Source organism: Limanda limanda, chromosome 5, assembly GCF_963576545.1.
Source record: "Limanda limanda chromosome 5, fLimLim1.1, whole genome shotgun sequence".
Lineage (NCBI taxonomy): Eukaryota > Metazoa > Chordata > Actinopteri > Pleuronectiformes > Pleuronectidae > Limanda > Limanda limanda.
In genome coordinates, this window is record NC_083640.1 from 7,252,762 (window position 1) to 7,271,906 (window position 19,145).

Sequence of the window (19,145 nt, forward strand, 5' to 3'; positions counted from 1 at the left end):
TGGGTGGTCCATGCTTGTCATTATATCCCTGCAGGCTAGAAGGCAAACACAAAGTACCATGGGAAACACAACCTGCCCTGATGGCAGAGCACTAGTGGTGCTGTCAATCTAGCAGGAGAGGAGTCGTACGGGCTGAGCACAAATCACTCGGACATGCAGGTTTGGTGCATCAACCAGCCAGAGATTAAACTATTCCTTGGTCAGAGGCAACTCAGCAGCACGGAGGCTCTCTGGTGATAATCATATTGTGGAGAATAAATACCTCCTTCACTGCAGAGGAAGTCAACGCTTGTTTGTACTTCCCACAACCTGGACTCAATCGCTTTGGTCTGATCGCAGGTTAATAAATATTGTGTTACTGCGGTGAGCTGCTGCGGCGTCCTCATCAGTCTCAGATTGCTGCATTTAATCTGGTGTCTTGCACTACCTATGCACGGTTCACTGTCAGATCCAAACCACAGGCCTGAGCAAACACACTGAGCAAACAGGCAGGGCTGTTTTCAGGACCCGAGAGTGGAGCTTGTTTATGCTTCTTAAGCACAGAGGATGGGGCAAAGGGCAGGGCCTTTTCTCTCTAAGTGTGGAGACCAACGGGACTGAATGGAGATGAATGGGACAAGAAACATAAACAGCTCTTATCTCACCGTCCTCTGCCCCTGCACTGACCTGTTCTCGTCTTCCTCCGACCGCTCACATGTCTGTGTTTGCTCCCCTGCAGAGCCTGGCTCTCCCTGTGACCACTGTGCACCTTGTTCCGTCAATATATAACACAAAGAATCGATGCTCGGACACAAAGCACAGATTGTATATCTGTCCACCTTTCATTTGGCTCTAGGTGAACACTGTTGACAGTCCTGCTTCCTGGTATTTACCTGACACATCTGTGATACATGTGCAGCTGAACAAAATATCTAAACCAGCAGCTTATTGACTGTCCACGCAAACAGTCGATTCTTGCAATAAAAATGTCACGTGTTCAAATTGTCTCCACATATTTACCCTTGCTGGATATTGATCCTGTATGTATAGATAAAGACCCATGTGCTAATTCTGCATCACCAAGCACGGCAGGAAATACAGTCAGTCACATATCTGACTGTTACACATTAAACAGAAAGCCATTCGGGTGTTTACCTATTGACTGTTCACACAAAGCTGTGAGGAAGCGAAAATGTCAGAGGAAGCGGCGTGCAGGTGAATCACTGATTACAGCTGAGGCTGGATGAGCTGCTAGCATGCGAGGCCAACAGCTGTGGAGCCTGAGGGAAGTCTCAGCGAGGAGGTCACAGAGTGTGCAGAGTCGAGTGCAGCGAGCAGCACCACTGATCAGCTCAGGACAATGATTTGTGTCTGTTGAAATTGTAGAGGAACACGTGAACAACAGCTTCCCCCCAAGATGCTGGTGCTTGTTTACATGCAGCAGAACAGCCAATAAAAATACCTGATAGAAGATGTAAACTGGTACAGGATGAAATAAACACAGTGACAACTGTTTACAAAGGGTACACAAGTTTTCAATAAGCAGGGCTGAAGATGTAAGGAAAAGAAGGTTTAACTGGTTTCTTTTATTGTTTACGACGTATACTAGTTTTATTCCAACCCGTGTGAATAGGATGTTTAGATCATGTCAACTTTAAAAAAAAAGTAAAAGAATCGCCTTATTTCCAAAAAATAAAGATCTAGAGAACAACAAACGTGAAATTAGTTTTTCTAATTACTTTATCATAGTGCCTTTCTGTCTGCTGAATCCTAGTCGGTAAAATTGTTTATAACATTTTGAGTTATTGTTATAACTGTTTGATATCAAACAGACAGAGGTTTAAATACAACCCCTATTCGGTTTTCTATGAATTTTTAAGCCTTAATTGCAAGATCCATGATTCTTCATTCACTGCCTAACCTTAGACTGTATATAAAGATGGCTGACAAGGCACCTCCTCCTCCCACTATCCAGAAATACTATCTGGAATATCCTTGATGCAAACGCAGCCATCTTACATATATTGAGAAGTAACATCTGCTCATCAGACATTGGGGGGATGGAGCCACAGTAGCGAGTTCTCGTTGAAACACATGCTCAACCAGTCTCAGCAGTTAATCATGACATTTCACATTGTTTTTATAGAATCAAGTAACAAATTAAAGCCAAACTTGCTTGAATAATGAACACTTAACATCAGTGTGATAAGAACTAGCTTAAATGACAGAAAGAATCTCTGACAGATATTTATTTGATGCGTATTTTGACCTTTTAGTTTGGTTTATGTTCACATCAATTAACATGGAGGAGGCAGACTTATGACCTTTACATCAGCCAGCCTCCTGTTGGCGACTCAGATGTTTTGGTTTCACCTCTTAGGACCAGTCATGTCGTCCTTCTTCATATATTGTCTGAAGGTTGAGAAGTGGACAGTTTATTTAAATTTTTTAGTTCCTCCGCAGCTAGTTTAGGTGTTAGAATGTTACATTACATCTGATAATTAGCTATAAAAACAATGCCAAGGTTGATGGGAGTGTAATTTATATTTCAAATATTTAGGTCAAATAAAGACCATTCTCCTGGTTAGTCAGCTGGTGTTGCCAAATACTTTCCTCACATGTGGTCCTTTGTAACTTGAACTTCTTCCTTCTAGTTTTCCCATATATGTGCCAGAGAATACTTCCTGGTTTCCTGATTGTTAACCAGGTGGACATTTTTGAAACGGAATGCTCCAGATCACTTCTCCAAATTTTTACACGCCACCTAAAGCAACTTTGGGCTCAATCCCAAGTGAGGAGGTCAAAAATTGAAAAAAGATACTTCAACCCGATGAGCCATTTCAAAGGCAGCCATTGGGAACTGCTTTTCAGAGTCTGCTGATGTGACTGGTGGCAGCGTTGGACCATCTATCTCTATAGAGAGAGAGAGAGAGAGAGAGAGATTAGAGAGGAATTGGGGAGAAGACGCTGGGTGGTGATAGAGAGGGAGTTGCAGGGTGAGAACTGTCTTCTTTATCCTGGCAGGGCTCTGTACACATTAAAACCAGATGCATCCAGGCTCCAGAGAAATGAGGTGCGTTACGGATTGAACTTTGAATTCTGGATGGCATATTTAGAATCTGCCAGGCTCATCCATCATCCAGTCAAAGCATAGTCATGACTCCTTTTCCAGCAGGCCAGAGGGAAACAGAGCAGAGGTGTGCGGGTCATGTGAGTCCACCCGAACAAGTGGCCAGTGTTTATGTGAAGAGCAAACTGGAGAATGGTCACCTATCTGCGAGAGGGAGAAGATTCATGGCTGCGAGTCTGGGGAAGAGCGTTGTGTGTGTGAAACCACAGTGACGTGCCCATCAGCTTAAAACAACCTCCTTGCCTGCACCGGCCTCTCTGTGGTTTGTTTACACTGAGAGCTCCTCCAGACTGCTCGTGCACAAAGCTACGTGCACGTCCCACTGCACAGCCCGGGAATATGTGTGTACCCCAAACTGCAGAGGCAAACGTGAAAACTTGGCCATGGGGGCAAGTTAGTCTATTTCTGTTTATCTGTCTGTCTGTCTCTCATTCTGTCTGTCTGTGTATCTGTCTGTCTGTCTCTCATTCTGTCTGTCTGTTTGTCCGTCTGTCTGTCTCTCATTCTGTCTGCCTGTTTGTCCGTCTGTCTGTCTTTCAGTCTGTCAGTCTGTCTGCCTGTTTGTCCGTCTGTCTGTCTCTCATTCTGCCTGTCTGTTTGTCCGTCTGTCTGTCTCTCATTCTGTCTGCCTGTTTATCTGTCTGTCTGTCTCTCATTCTGTCTGTCTGTTTGTCCGTCTGTCTGTCTCTCATTCTGCCTGTCTGTTTGTCCGTCTGTCTGTCTCTCATTCTGTCTGCCTGTTTATCTGTCTGTCTGTCTCTCATTCTGTCTGCCTGTTTGTCCGTCTGTCTGTCTCTCATTCTGTCTGCCTGTCTGTCTCTCATTCTGTCTGTCTGTTTGTCTGTCTGTCTGTCTGTCTCTCAGTCCGCCTGCCTGTTTGTCCGTCTGTCTGTCTCTCATTCTGTCTGCCTGTGTATCCGTCTGTCTGTCTCTCATTCTGCCTGTCTGTTTGTCCGTCTGTCTGTCTCTCATTCTGTCAGTCTGTCTGCCTGTTTGTCCGTCTGTCTGTCTCTCATTCTGTCTGTCTGTTTGTCCGTCTGTCTGTCTCTCATTCTGTCTGTCTGTTTGTCCATCTGTCTGTCTCTCATTCTGTCTGCCTGTGTATCCGTCTGTCTGTCTCTCAGTCTGCCTGTCTGTTTGTCCGTCTGTCTGTCTCTCAGTCTGCCTGTTTGTCCGTCTGTCTGTCTCTCATTCTGTCTGTCTGTTTGTCCATCTGTCTGTCTCTCATTCTGTCTGCCTGTGTATCCGTCTGTCTGTCTCTCAGTCTGCCTGTCTGTTTGTCCGTCTGTCTGTCTCTCAGTCTGCCTGTTTGTCCGTCTGTCTGTCTCTCAGTCTGTCTGTCTGTTTGTCCGTCTGTCTGTCTCTCATTCTGTCTGCCTGTTTATCTGTCTGTCTGTCTGTTTGTCCGTCTGTCTGTCTCTCGGTCTGTCTACCTGCCTGCCGTTCTTTGGGCAAACACACACACACCTGTATTAGCCCCCATATTTTCCAGACCCAGTTCGCACAGCTGGCTTGGCAACATTATGTGAATGTGGTGAGACTGAGCCAGAGAGTTCTGCAGATCAAGAATGTGTGTGTGTGTGTGTGTGTGTGTGTGTGTGTGTGTGTGTGTGTGTGTGTGTGCGTGTGTGTGTGTCTCACTGTCTGCATGTGTGAACGAATTTTTGCATCTGTGCATACAAACATGTTTATATCCTCATGTTTTTCACTGCTTGTGTGTGTGTGTGTGTCGGTGTTGCAGGATGTGAGTGATTGCCCTGTGAGGGGGAAGGATGATGGAGCAGTAAAAGATGAATCATCAGCAGACGGCTTGGCTGTCCTCTCCCTCTGTGTCTGTCTCAAAGCCTCCTGGGATCTCTGAGCTCTCAGGAGTCCTGATTGCAGAACTCCTCAATCAACTCCCACATAACGGGGGCGATCGCCTGGCCAAATGGTAAAGGTGTCTGTTCCATATGTCCGAGATACAACCATTCATAATGGAACGGTCAGGGTTGGTATACAGAGTCAACAGAACTTCACTGAATGGACGAGAAGACTAAAACAGGTATGCAGATAGTCTTCACGAAAAGTTAATGATCCTTGTTTTTCAAAAGAATAATTCATCTCCCTGAAGTTGATGGATGGAGCACATGGAGAACATATTAATGTAAAGACGGTTTGAAATATGATTTTTATTTTTCAATTGTTTGTGTTTTTCTCAGAAAAACTTTATTTTTAGGACTGCAATGACATTTATAGACATTTAATGACATTTTCCAATCATTATTTTATGAGTGGTCAATGTGATTTTGTGCCCCTTATGGAGGAACTATTGTACAGATAACCTGCTGGGCAGCGACTCAAATATTTTAACAGTTAACAACCTGTAACTAAATGCATTGAACACTGTCTCTATTCCCCAAATAATAGCTTTTTCCAGTAAACCTCAAATTAATTGGGAGATTTTGGACCTGAAGAAAAAGTGTGGCGATTTAAAGCAATTTTACTTGAAACTGTTAGTGAGGTCTGTATATTAAACAATGATTGGTGCATGATAAAATAGCAGCAGACATGATAAAAATAACAAAAGTTGATTTTATGATTGGATGTGTTCATGTACATCAAAGTAAATACAAGAAAAAAAAAATGATTGTGTAAAAAGTCAGAGGAACAGCCCCTCTTGATCACTGGGGTCATTTCCATCAACAGTGGAGCAACTCTTTCAATAGGAGCTCACATCCACTAACACACTCATCATCTGCGTCCCAGTATCTTGTGGCTAATCTGTACCAGATCTCCACTGTTATCCCTTGAATGCCTGAGGATCAACATGATGGGCTCTTTAAGATGAACATGATGACACAAACACACACCTGATGCGGAGAACGCCAGTAAAACTCCCAGCGCCGCTCCACAGATTCCTGCTGCGGCTCCCAAACAATAACACAGAGGAGGGAAAACAATTCTCAACAAACAAGATTACAGCTGCACAAGCTTAACAGGCATTCCATTAAGTACATCCTCCAGACAACAAAGGCAAACACGGAGTTATCTTTGCTTTTATGAGAACTGAAAAAACTGAAAAAACATCTCGTATGATTTCCTGGCAATCTGTGGCAATCACCATGGAGAGCTGGTGGACCATCAAAGATACAATCAACCACTGGAGACACACAGTCAGCTCAGTGCAGCTCCGCACTGCCTCTTTTATTTATGCTCTGATTTTTTTTTTGGCAGAGTTGATAGGGTTGGTAAGAGTAACTGTATGAACAGAGAGCACAGACATTTTGTGGAGAGAACCATCAACAACGATTCAATTCTTTCTCCTCAAGCTGCTGTCTGCTCATGTCGGCTTTATCTGCTCCCTCCCTCTTTCTGTGTGTGTGTCTGTGTGTGTGCGTGTGTGTGTGTGTGCGTGTGTGTGTCTGTGCAGCATATACTCATTTAGTAACTGGTGGATGCACAGCGTTCCCACCCGTCTCCACTGTCTCCACCCTGTCCTGAAATACACTGGGCAGGATGGCCAGACACACATACATAAACACATACACTCAGGCCTTATGAAAAATAACTGAACTGATCCTTTATTAATCCTTTCAGGGGCTAAATATTTTCTCAACTAAAACAAACATTTCCACGGGGGCAGCTGACTGATGACTTCCTGAATCAAACAAGGCCTGAAATCTGGGGGCGTTCACTCTCAACGGGATTAATGGTAAACTGTTGGATTGGATTAGACAGTTATTGGTTCATGTGGTTATCCTGCTCATTTGTAAGGATTTAGTGTCATGAGATGTTAACATAAATAATTCAGATGTTAATGAACATAGAACTTTCATTCATCGCTATATGCAGATGATCTCGTTTTATATAACTGCAAAGCTTTTCAGTCAGACACACGTCATAAACAGTCTGTCTGCAGCGTTTTGCCGTCTCAACTCACTCAACTCAAGCATGTGTTGAATGCAGACAAAACTAAACTGGTCCTGTTTTTAGATTCCAGGAGGGAGTCCACGCCGCCGACTCAGGGGAAGACAAGTTGATATTTAATATGATGACTCTCTTTTTTTAGGCGACAGGTTGAAAACCTTTTGGAAGACTGAGTTAAGTTAAGTTTATTTTAGACTTTTCTTTCTTTGAAACCAGACTAAGATGGTTCCAGTCACCTCGATTCATTTTACATATACGCATCAGGACAATGTCTCTGCATATATTCTGCAGAATTGAACTACTTGTTTAGTTTACCTTTAGTTTCATTTGGTTTTGATCTGTGTTTAACATTGTTATAAGATTTCGTATTGTTGCGGGCCTTACCTGGCAAAATCAAATATTTACAATTTCCACACTTTAAGAATTAACTTCTTATTATATGTGGTAATATCCATTGTAACTGATAATTGTCAACTTAATTATATTGAGTTCATATATTGTAGACAAGATTTTGAACTGTGATGATCAAATAATTATTATTTATTCATAAATTCAGTGTTTATAACTGTTATTTATCAAGAAATATGTTATCAATAACAGATTGCTCATATTATGTTATATATTATTAACTCTTAATTAACAGATTAAGACTAACTACTGATTCATTTATTATTAATAATTATGAAAAGTGTTTATTGAATGATTACCAACTGAGTGGCTAACTGTTATATTTTCACTATCGACGGTGATATAAAAGTAATCGATGAGTTATTATGATCATAGCCATCACTAAATGTGGAGCTTTAACTTTAAGCAGAAGTTGATAAGTTGCTGAAAGACATTTGAACGGAGCTTCTGACCATAAACACCCTCAATAAAACTGTGCTGTGCAGCAGGAGGAGAGGAGGACGTGTTCTCCCCTGGCGGTTGTACATGGAAGTGATCCAGATCATGGGGGCTGGACTGGATCCAGGTGCAGAAAAAAAAAACCCTGGCAGGAGCAGTAAGAGGGAGCACTGAGAGCACACACACATACACACACACACACATACACACATACATACACAAACATGTACAGTGCGCACACACACTCTCACTCACACACAGTCAGAGCAGAGCAGAGGAGCTCTCATCCAGATCCGTGCCAGACGCATGGTCGACTTTTGGTTTCTGCGCGTCTTCTATAACATTTTTTTTTAATTTTGACTTCAAGAGTAGTTGAAACTTAACTTCGTGTCAACTTCGAGGTGTTTTCACAGTGGATTTGTCACGCCTGTTGGATATATATCCTTTGGAATAACAGTTGGATACTCCGCGACGCACAGGTACAGTAAAGTTTGAGGAGAAGACGTTAAGGCTGAGTTGATGTCACTCTATGGGTTCTAGTCTATACAGTCGGTGTCTGGATGATGGTTAAAACAACATTTCCTGAGGTTTCCCCTCTCTTCTCTGCTTTCAGGAGTCATCCGCAGCTCCAGCCGGATTGATTATTCCCGACCCAGGAGCGCGCAGGGTCCAGCCCGGAGCTCTCCAAGGGGGAAACCTCTCTCCGTGCGCCTCCGCCTGGGCTGTGACTTTTTAACCGAGCCGTCCCAGATATGGTGGGGCACCTCCACCTACAAGCGATGGATGATAGCCTGAAAGGAAAAAACCGAGAGGGGCTGCTCGACAGCCCGGACTCGGGACTGCCCCCGAGCCCCAGTCCGCCCTTCTGCTCGCTGTCCCCGGGGCTGATCGAGTCGCGCTCCAGCAGCTGCACGACGCCCGAGGAGAGCCAGCATGGGTGTTATAGGAAGGAGAGCAGAGAGGGCAAACTGGTGAGAAACACTTCACTTATCTGCTTCATGGGTTTGAGGGTGTGGTGGTCGGACAGCCGCGGGTTGTGTTGTGTATCCAGAATGATTTTACCGACAGTGGCTTCAGTGACAAAGTCAATGGAAGGATGGAAAAGGGTTCAGTGACGCTGCTGTTTGAGACACTGACAATGTGAGACTGTTGGAGTGTTTGGACAGAAACTGATTTCACCCAACATCTGGAAGCTCTCTCTCTCTCTCTCTCTCTCTCTCTCTCTCTCTCTCTCTCTCTCTCTCTCTCTCTCTCTCTCTCTCAAATTCTGAAGATGCCACTGGCCCCCCAATAGTCCAATAAAACGGCTTCTTCCTTCCTTTTTTTCCCAATCTGGTGCATCAGCTGGACCCTCTGAATACATTGTGTCATAGGGGTCAGTGGGTTGATCAGGCCCAGCTGCAGGTCTCCAAACATGGGGTCCAGGGACTCCCCGGGGGCCCCGACTGAATTCCAGGGGTTCAAAATGACAAAGGAAAGTTGTATAGCACTTTTTATTTCAGTCAGTAGTGGGAATGTGAGTGGAGATGTGTAAGACTGTGATCGGGTTTCTTTCTCCCTACCTACAGGGTGGAAACACATGTTTAGCATGTTATCAGATGGCGCTCCCGAGACAGTTTTATTACTCTGTCAATGGAGGACTCAGATTAGGAAGTTTGGGTTATGCTTCTTCTTCTTGGTTATAATCAGAGGGGAACTTCTAGATGATTAGTCTGGCTCCTAGCTCAATAAACCTTGGAATGAGCCAGCATGAGCAGGTCTGTGAGATCTATTGAAACCATATTTTTTTGCTTGTGACCCCCAAAAATCTATAATCACTATTCACTAATCACTATTTCCTTGTCAATCCTCTTCTGACCCCTCTCATTGATCAGCAAACCCCCGGGGTTTAGCGGTTATTTATGGGACCTGCAGCATTTGCATTTCACCTAAAACTTCTGCATCCTGTGAAACATTAAAAGGCCCGAAATGAGAAATTGGAAATAGTATCAAAGCCAAGTTAAAGAGTATTAGATAGAACGCTGCACAGCTATTGAGTCTAAAAAAAAAATAGCTTAAAGCTAAAAATACATCAACATCTGGAGGCCAGTATCTTGCTTGATTTATTAAAGTTCAGTTCTCCATGTGTGTGGAGAAAAAACGGATCCTATTCACTTGGTCCTGTTTATGTAGTCTCAGTATTTATCTGTGATGATTAAACCTCCCTCGTGTTAATGATAATACTGTTACAGTATCTGTCAGCCCAAACCAGTTACTGATCAGGTCTCACTGGAAACCAGCACGACCAGTCAATAACATTTTTACTTCTTGTTTTATTTCTGATAGAGTTTAAATGGTTCTCTGCTTTACACGTAACAAATTTTTCTGGGGAGAAAAGTTCAAATAGTCAGTGAACCCGAGGCAATATTACTATCATTATTGCTTGTTTACTTAAAGATTAAAAAATAACACAATTCTTCGGAACATCTTTCAGAGAAACAAAGATTTATGCCTATTGATGCATTTCTATGGACAAATTAATTATAATGTCACACCCTGCAGTGACTTGTGTGTCACATATGTCAAAGAGGGATTTGATTGAAAATCATTTCCAGGTCACTCCCAGTTTCAAACAGTCTTGAGAACATGTCTGCGCAGGTCCGGGTGGCTTTCAAAGTGTCTGAAGCAAGCCTCAGAAATGCGGCGCTCCATCGAGGGAGTCGCACGACATCGGTTTGCAGGAGCCTGAAACTCATGAAAAGAGGCAGAGTGGTCCTCTAATCCTCTGGAGGCTCAGATTAGTAGGACTCCTCTGCTTTGTGGTTTCCCTTTTTAAAGATCAGTCCGGATACAAGCTGCTCCTGCTTGTGGTTCTAATCCTGTCTGTCCTGGCTTGTGTGCTTAAAAAAAAAAAAAATCAAACCTTTGCATCAGATGTCAAGATGTCAGGAACAGGTCTGGCAGCAGGAGCAGGGGAAGCATTTGTGTGCTCAGGTTGTTCGCTTTCCAGATCTATTTTAGTGTTGTTTTTGTGTCCCACCTAAGAACAATCCCCAAGTCCTATTTTGAGGTGCAGGGGCTCGTTAGAGCGGCTGGCTGCTGTTGCATAAGTGTTTGTTGACCTCAAATTAAACGTGGATTCAAAGTTTAAAAGATGCTGGATAATCATTCTTGTTCTTGCATTTCACAGTGTGAATAGATTTACAATCGGGGCAATAGATGCATGAAAACTGTGAGTGTGTAATCTTGAATATTTCAGAGCTGGATAAGGTTAAGTCCCCAACCAGTCCAAGGAGGTGGCTCAACTGTCAGTGGATTAACCAGGAGGACAAACAGGAGACAGATCTCGTGACTTTCTTCTAAATCTGCCTCCCTGTGTGATACTGATGCTCTCACATTAATACCCCCGCAGACGCACAATGTAAAGTCGGGGGGGCCTGACTGCTCCAGCAGCCAGCGGTCGCAGTGTTTGAGTTGGCGTTTCTCTCAGCAACTCTGTATTGTGCATTGTATGTTGTGTGGGTTGCTCAGCTGCAGGCTATTTTTCCTGGGCAGAAACGTGCCTCCAGGGGGGGTTTGTGCTTTTGTGAGCGTACTGGGGTATCCAACGCCTCAAGGTGACCTCTGCTCACATTTTGCGAGTGTTTGCTTTGCAGAAGTGGCCAGAACTCACTGTGGAGAAATACCTGGGATGCTCTCAATGCTGGAGCAGCAGAGGACAATCACATTCTCCTGCAGTATTTTCAGGTCATGAGGGAACCAGCAGCAGGAAATGAGCTGCACGCATATGATTTTTTTTTTCAATCTCGCGTGGCAAAACCAGTAGCTGTGCGAGGCCCAGTGACTGTGGGCTGTGGGTAAGACGAGCTTCACACGGCGCTCGGCTGTGCCCTTGGCCTGTTGTTGCTCGTCCCCTGTAGTGGCATGTGCTCTTCACAGCGGCCAGATCACAGCATGTGACAGTCTCTCGTGTGTAATGTGAGAGTTGTGGTCGAGGTGTCATTCGCTTCAGATGGACAGTGTTTGAGAAAGAGAACGTCCAGTCACATCCTGGCCTCCCAGTGAAAGACAGGGTCTGTGTCTCTGATTGGTGCAGCTCCTTATAGCTGTGGAGGGGACGGTGTGAGAGGTCAAGGGTCAACACACTGTTCATACAGTTAGTTTTACTACAGTGAACATACTTGGTGTCATCATTGGCTTATCTGACATGATGAGGTTAACCAGATTTATCCTTCCTCTGTTGAACTCTGCTTAGAACAGATATCATGAATTATGAATATGAAAATGAAGGTTTAAAATTCATATGATTCCCATGATAAATTAAGTATATGTTTGCAACAGGTCATCAATTTTGATGAATTGTTTTTACCTTTTGATTTTACTTTAGTAAGTCATGTGTTTATTTACAATATATTGCAAGGTGTCTAGAAAGGCTGCATGTAAAAAGAATGATCTCCTTGTTAGTATAGTGGTGAGTATCCCTGCCTGTCATCTATCTATCTATCTATCTATCTATCTATCTATCTATCTATCTATCTATCTATCTATCTATCTATCTATCTATCTATCTATCTATCTATCTATCTATCTATCTATCTATCTATCTATCTATCTATCTATCTATCTATCTATCTATCTATCTATCTATCTATCTATCTATCTATCTATCTATCTATCTATCTATCTATCTATCTATCTATCTATCTATCTATCTATCTATCTATCTATCTATCTATCTATCTATCTATCTATCTATCTATCTTAATATTTTATTGTTATTGAATCGATTGATAGAGAAAATAATCTGCAGATTAACTGAAAAAAGTTATTACTTGTAGCACAAGAAAGCTTCAGCGTGAATGAAATTTGAAGAACGTTTTGTTTCCAAAAGTATTTTATGGATCACAAATCATCAGACTGTGTGTGTGTGTGTGTGTGTGTGTGTGTGTGTGTGTGTGTGTGTGTGTGTGTGTGTGTGTGTGTGTGTGTGTGTGTGTGTGTGTGTGTGTGTCTGTAGGTGTGTGTGGATAAAGTTAAGGTAATGGAAGTCATTGCAGTTGAATGGCTCTGATGGCTTTAGGAGGCGGGGTCATGAGAACGGACCCGATCAGATGAGAGATGCCATCACACATGAAACTTCGTAAAAATCATAATTCCCAAGAACCAATAAGAAATATGACTAAGGCATCAAATGTGACTGTTTTTCTTTGGTTAACGTCCCCATAAGTTCCCCATATTACTTAGTTATGATTTCCAAACAGCATTGTTTCCATGAAGCCTGACTGCCAGCTGCTCAGCTCTCAACTTCCTGCAAGTGAATTTCCCATTTCACTAACTTCTGTAGGCCCCAACATATGTGAGCCTATTTTCAGTCCACACACGCACACACACAGACACACTCAGCATTGTGTTTCTGGGTCACACGTCTGTTGTCAGCCTGGACTGCAGTGACAGCTTGTGAGAAAGTGACTTACCATCTACACTTCATTTGGCTGGAGCCACACTGTGTAATTATCTGATTATTAAAATGTAAGTGCTGCCCTGACTGCTGTGTTTCTCGTCTAAGTGTTGTTGTCGTGGTGCGATGGACAAGTTGAGTTCTCCTGCGGGTCGGAGCATCGAGGAGTGTTTTTAATTTGGGCCGCTGGCTCTGCTCAAACCCCCAACCCTGCTGCGATTTCCTTTACTGGAATTCCTTGAATGGACACGTTGGCAGGCTGGTTGCTCACAGTTCCTGGATGTTTTAGTGAGGTTGTGACTCTTGTGTGTCTTTTACACAGCTGCCCTACCTGCTGCTGAACTCCACAGGAGCAGACCCCAAGACTCGCATGTACCCCGTGTTCTTCGGGGAAAGCATTGAGGTCAACCCCAAACCAGAGCAGGAAATCAAGTAAGAGGACACACACAGACTCAACAGTGGCTCCAATATGGTTTTTAACATTGTCTTTTCAACACTGCCACCTAGTGATCAGTTTTAGATGTGTGTTTAAACTGTTGAACATCTTTTCTCCAGGTGCATCTCTGAGGTCAAGTATGACTCTGACAAGCATTACCGGGACCAGGTGTACTGCACCCCCGTTCCCACGGCCACCTCCTTCAGCGAGACAGTGGTAGCGGTGCAGAACTGCACATGGCGGAGCTACAAGTCCCAGGTGTACCTGGAGCCGCGGCAGAGGCCCATCAGCTACCAGAGCACCACCATCATCTACCCCAAACACGCCAAGAACACTTACCGCACCACGCTCAACTACAACGCCACGGGCTCCCGCCGCTGGTTCGTCTCCACGGTGCAGCTGGAGTCGAGCGAGGACACTAGTCCCTGTGTCATCTACACCGAGGACCTGTAGAGCTCAGCCCGGACAGGGGGATGGCTACCTGGCAACCATCTTGTTTTTTCTCAGAGGATGAGGATCGAGGGAGGGCCCATTTTGAAAAGGAAATACTTCAAGTGTTGTCTGGAGCCCTACAAACCCTGGTCTGGTCATCTTTACGTGCCATGGAGGAAACTCTGGAAACCTTCAGTGACATTTCACCTGAGTGTGTTTAGACTTTCTACTGAGGCCGTCTTTAGGAAGGGACTCCTGGCAGTTTGAAGCTGCACTTGAATGGTTAATGTCTTATTTAATACAAGAGCTGACAAATTGGTGGCTTTCCGGTTTTTAATAGATCAGATTGCAGACGTCTGTGTATGTAGAGAAAAGTCGAGATGACACGAGTTGTGGGAGTTCGCGCAAACTCCGGTCACACCAATGCAAAGCTTGCTAATATGGCTTTATTGCACTTGTTTTCTATATATCACAGTCCTCTCAGTGGACGTGGAATCGCAGTTCAGTTCAGTTCAGTTCTGCGTTTGAAAAATTGGACCAAAGACTGTTTATCTCTGCAATAACTCCCCACTATGAGACAGTTACACAGTTTGAACTACACATTTAAGCAACAGCTTGTTTGGTTTGGTTAAGCGCTCAGTTGAAATATCTGCACACTGCAGGTGTTGGGATAATTCACACGAACCAGAGAGATGTGTATAGAGTGAAGACTGAAGTCTAATCCTACAGCACGATCACAGCACAGTGTACATGAGGCCTGGAGAATTACATTAAATAATGAACCGTGTTGGATCACTGGACTTTTGGTCTTAACTTAATTTGAATATTTTGGTTAAAACAATGTCACAGTTAAGGTTTTTTTTTCAATAAACTGGTTCTTGTTTGGTCTGAAGGGGGTGCTGGAGAGCTGGAGAGCTGGAGAGCTGGAGAGCTGGAGAGCTGGAGAGCTGGAGAGCTGGAGAGCAGCAGAGCCACAATCAATTTTAAAATCAATGGGAAATATATCCTCATGATAACAGTTTTATTTATTAAGAGTTTATTTACAACAACTCAAATGATCTGCTTCGTGATTGCAAGACCACATCATCTGTATTTTCAGAATTATTGATAATACTGAACAAATATGGCCTCTGACTTTTGTGGCAGATGGGAATTAGTTCATGACTTTGTCTTTTCGATCCATGTAACAGTTTCTTTGATTTTATAACTTGTTCTGGTTTCACTCAGACAATAATAAGGTAAAACATGTGAGAATCAGAAGGAAGTGACACTTCTTTGTCCAGCACTAAAATGGCGCTGACCTGATTACTTCTCCATTACAACTTCTCCGGAAGTTTCATGCTACAAACAATCGACAAGTCACTGTTTCCCTTCTCAATGAAAGGTCGACATTGTTCTGGATTGCACCAGCTCTTCATAAATGTGTCACGTAGTTTGTGGATAAAGTAGCTGCTCATTAACTCAGCTCCTTACATCGTTGTTGCAGCACAACTCACCAGAGTGTCAAACGCTACAGCATCAGAGGAGCAAACCATGGATTGAACATAACTACTTGTGAATGTAGTTGATGAGTTGTTAACTATCCAATAATGGACAACTTTTATCATGTGAGACATTTCAACCATTTTGTTTTTTAATCCTATGAATGTGGCAAACATTAGCTCTTTCAAACGGTGCAGTCACTTACACGTGGCCCTTTAAATAATAACCAGTCTTTACTCTACTTGTTTGTTTAATGCGACCCCCTTCAAATACAGGCTGTGTCTGAAATCACACTAGTGCACTCTATTGTGAGCTCACCATTTTGTTGTGCTGTCCAAATGTTTTGTGACAGTTTTGATAGTGCACAGTGCACTCGATTAAAATTGTGTGCAACTGATGGTCACTAACTGAGCAACATCTCCCATCATGCATTGTGCTGGCGGTGAAGAGACGAGACGAGTGAGAGCAGCGGGAACAGCCCGACCTGTCGTACAAATGTAAAAACGAGCGGAGCAGTTCATCACAAACTGAGACAAACAAATCTATTTCTACTATTAAAAATTGTCATTTATTTTTTACCTTAAAGTTTCAACACTAACTGTAACATAAACATTGTGGGATTGCGATAATTATTTCGTTCTTTTTTTTTCTGATGAGCTCATTAAATATATTGTGCTCTAGAAGACCACGTATAGTTCAATGAGTGGGAGATTTCAGCCCACAGCCATAGTGATATTTCAATCTCCACTAAGTGAACTTTTAAATTTATGAATTGCTGGTGCAGCCGAGTGTTTCACTTTGTTTTTCAGATACCACCAAATTGTTATTGTGGCACGTTTGTGTTCGATGTTGTTTCAAAAGCATGAATTTCCTCTGGTATCACCAACATGTAAAAAGTCGAGCAGTGATTAGATTTCCCTGTTGAAGATGTAAAATAGATTTTTTTTATTAATGGAGCGTTTTCATGACTTCTTTATGTGTCTGTCTTATATATATAAATATATATATATTTAGATTATTGAACATGGCAAATATTGAGACTTCAGACTTTACCTCAAATTTTCGAAGGTATCAGTTTTATGTCATTGCAAATGTGTATTCCCCATTTTTCAACGGAGGTCGTGAGTGTGAGATCTTGTTTCAATTCATAGTTTGAAAAGCCCTCCAGGTGTGTGTAAAGTCGAAAGGACATGAAGGCTGTGAATCTGAGGTGGTTCATCACATACTGGGTTCAAATGAGGGAACAGTAAGTAGCAGGACAAAGAGCAAGACACCAGGAGGAAACAGACGAGATGAGGCCCTTGTTCTGGAGACGGCTCTTTGTGCAGCGCAGTGAAGCTGCTGCTGGGATGATGGAGAACTGAGCTATGTGCTGATGGTCTGTGAAATGTCAGAGAATCCTGAGACAGAGTTGGAGGGTGTCAAGTCAAACACAATGGTGGTTTTGTGTGAGATACGTTTTGTGTTTCCTAACACTTGATTTTGTTACTGTAAAATATTCTCCTGTTGTATATGTGGCATTGAGGCACTTCATAATTCTCTTTATATTTTTGTACGTCGATAATTGTTCCTGGTCTGATCAAGGAAAATAATTTAAGAAGATGCATTATCCTAAATGAATAAAAAAGAAATTCCCAAAACACTAATTCTGTTGTCCTGAATCTTAATCTTATTTTGAATCGCATGACATTGTATTTCCCTTCTTACCACAGGTAGAATTTTATCCCTCTGAAAACATATTTATTACGGTGCAGATGTAAAGATGTGAAGGTTTAGTCATTAAGAATTTAATAACAAAATACAGCATATATGTATTAAGAATTTTGAGTGTTTTCAGGCCATCGATTTCGGGACAGTAATGACTTTATTTTTCTTTAGACTCTCTGCTTCACTCCATGTAATTTTAAAATGAATGGATCCTACAGTGTCTGAGATTTAATTTCAATTTATTTGTCCCAAGGGAAATTTGTCTCGGACATTAAGGCTGTCACATAAAATTACATACATAACATAGACGTAAAATGTTCACATCATTCGGTGCCTTGTTATTTTCCTTCAGTGCTCAATAAGACTGAGGTGAAACACTGACGTGGCCTGACTTCAGTTTTACAGTTACCTCGTCTCAGGTGTTTTGGTTCCTGATGAAATCCTGGCCAAAGTTGATATTTATCAAACAACAGACTGGTGGTTTGCTCATGATCCATCATGCTGGAAATATAAAAGCTTCAACGTGATATATTATTTTAAAACTTCTCAGTGTGGAAAATGTATTTGCCGAGTGAATATTAACTCAGCGCTTTTTCTCAGCAGTAAATCAGGGATATAAACCTGTTCTCGGGGAAGGAAACAGAAAGAATTGATGAAAACTATTTCCCTCCAGTACAGAAAAACGTCCTTGTTACATAAATTACGTTTTATCTGATGCCCTTCATTTGTCAGTGGAACCCACAGCAAGCACAGCTACACCATCCATATGCCCGATCTGTAACTTAAAGGTGCCCTGTGGATTTATTTGGCCACTAGTAGTGCCAAAGAGCAATGTTATATAATAGCAGATCCCAGTTTATTCTCATACATTCGCACGGTTTTGGTGGGAGGCAACACAGTGATTACACACTTTTCAACTGATGAAGAATAAATACACAATGTCTAAATAGCGTATGGAATAATTTCACATAACAAATCCCCCCCATTCTTCTCACCCTCCAAATATGTGGCATTGGTTAAAATATCAAAGTAAATAAGAAGTTATCCTTGATCCCCCTCAAAGTGAATTCTACCTTTTCTACGTTTTGGGTTCTTCCAATAAAAAAGTATTATATGTCGGGCCAATAGGGGGAATAAGGCAGCAAAGGTCACTACATTGTACACAGTTAAGCCAAATATAGCTAATGGAGGATCCAAAGAGGGTCCAAAGATGTGCTAAAAGTTTCACTCAGGGATTTGAACATTGCCAAGCAGAATGGATGTAGAGCAGGGGTAAGTAAAGTACGTACTAGTAAAAGTACTACATGAACTTTTCTACTTGAGTTTACGTAAGTACTATCTTTTACATGTACTGGAAGTATAAAAAGTTAAAGTATTTGTAAAGTGTAACCAACTCCCTAATGCAGTCTGGGTGGTCGAATCTATTTCAGATGTTTCTTTTTCTTCACTAGTGATGCCGCTGCAGGAGGCGAGTCTAATGCCACCTGCCCGCTTTGATTGGATAAATGGACAATTTCCTCTCATTACAGATTACTTTCAAAAATACAAAAAAATAAACAACGTCAATGCAGCATAAAAAAGTAGTGGATTCGACAGTACAGATATTTGATATATATGTAGTGTATAAAAGTGAAAAATACCTTAAAATGGTTAGTGTAAATGTACTTCATTACATCAAAGCAGGTCAAAGACATTCTCATTTTAAAAACCTTATGTATTGGTGTGCAATCTATTATAACATTTTATATTTTATAGGATTATATTTTCTATATGCACAGTAAAAATAA

General features: G+C 42.3%; 1 protein-coding gene across 1 annotated transcript; it reads left to right on the plus strand.

The window, feature by feature from the left end:
- Positions 1-8,130: 8,130 nt before the first annotated feature.
- Positions 8,131-15,084, plus strand: rflna (refilin A). The gene is made up of 4 exons (XM_061071583.1): positions 8,131-8,343; positions 8,478-8,835; positions 13,624-13,733; positions 13,857-15,084. Exons 2-4 carry the CDS (start codon positions 8,617-8,619, stop codon positions 14,188-14,190), a joined length of 663 nt encoding a protein of 220 aa, XP_060927566.1. The 5' UTR covers positions 8,131-8,343; positions 8,478-8,616; the 3' UTR covers positions 14,191-15,084.
- Positions 15,085-19,145: the final 4,061 nt, after the last annotated feature.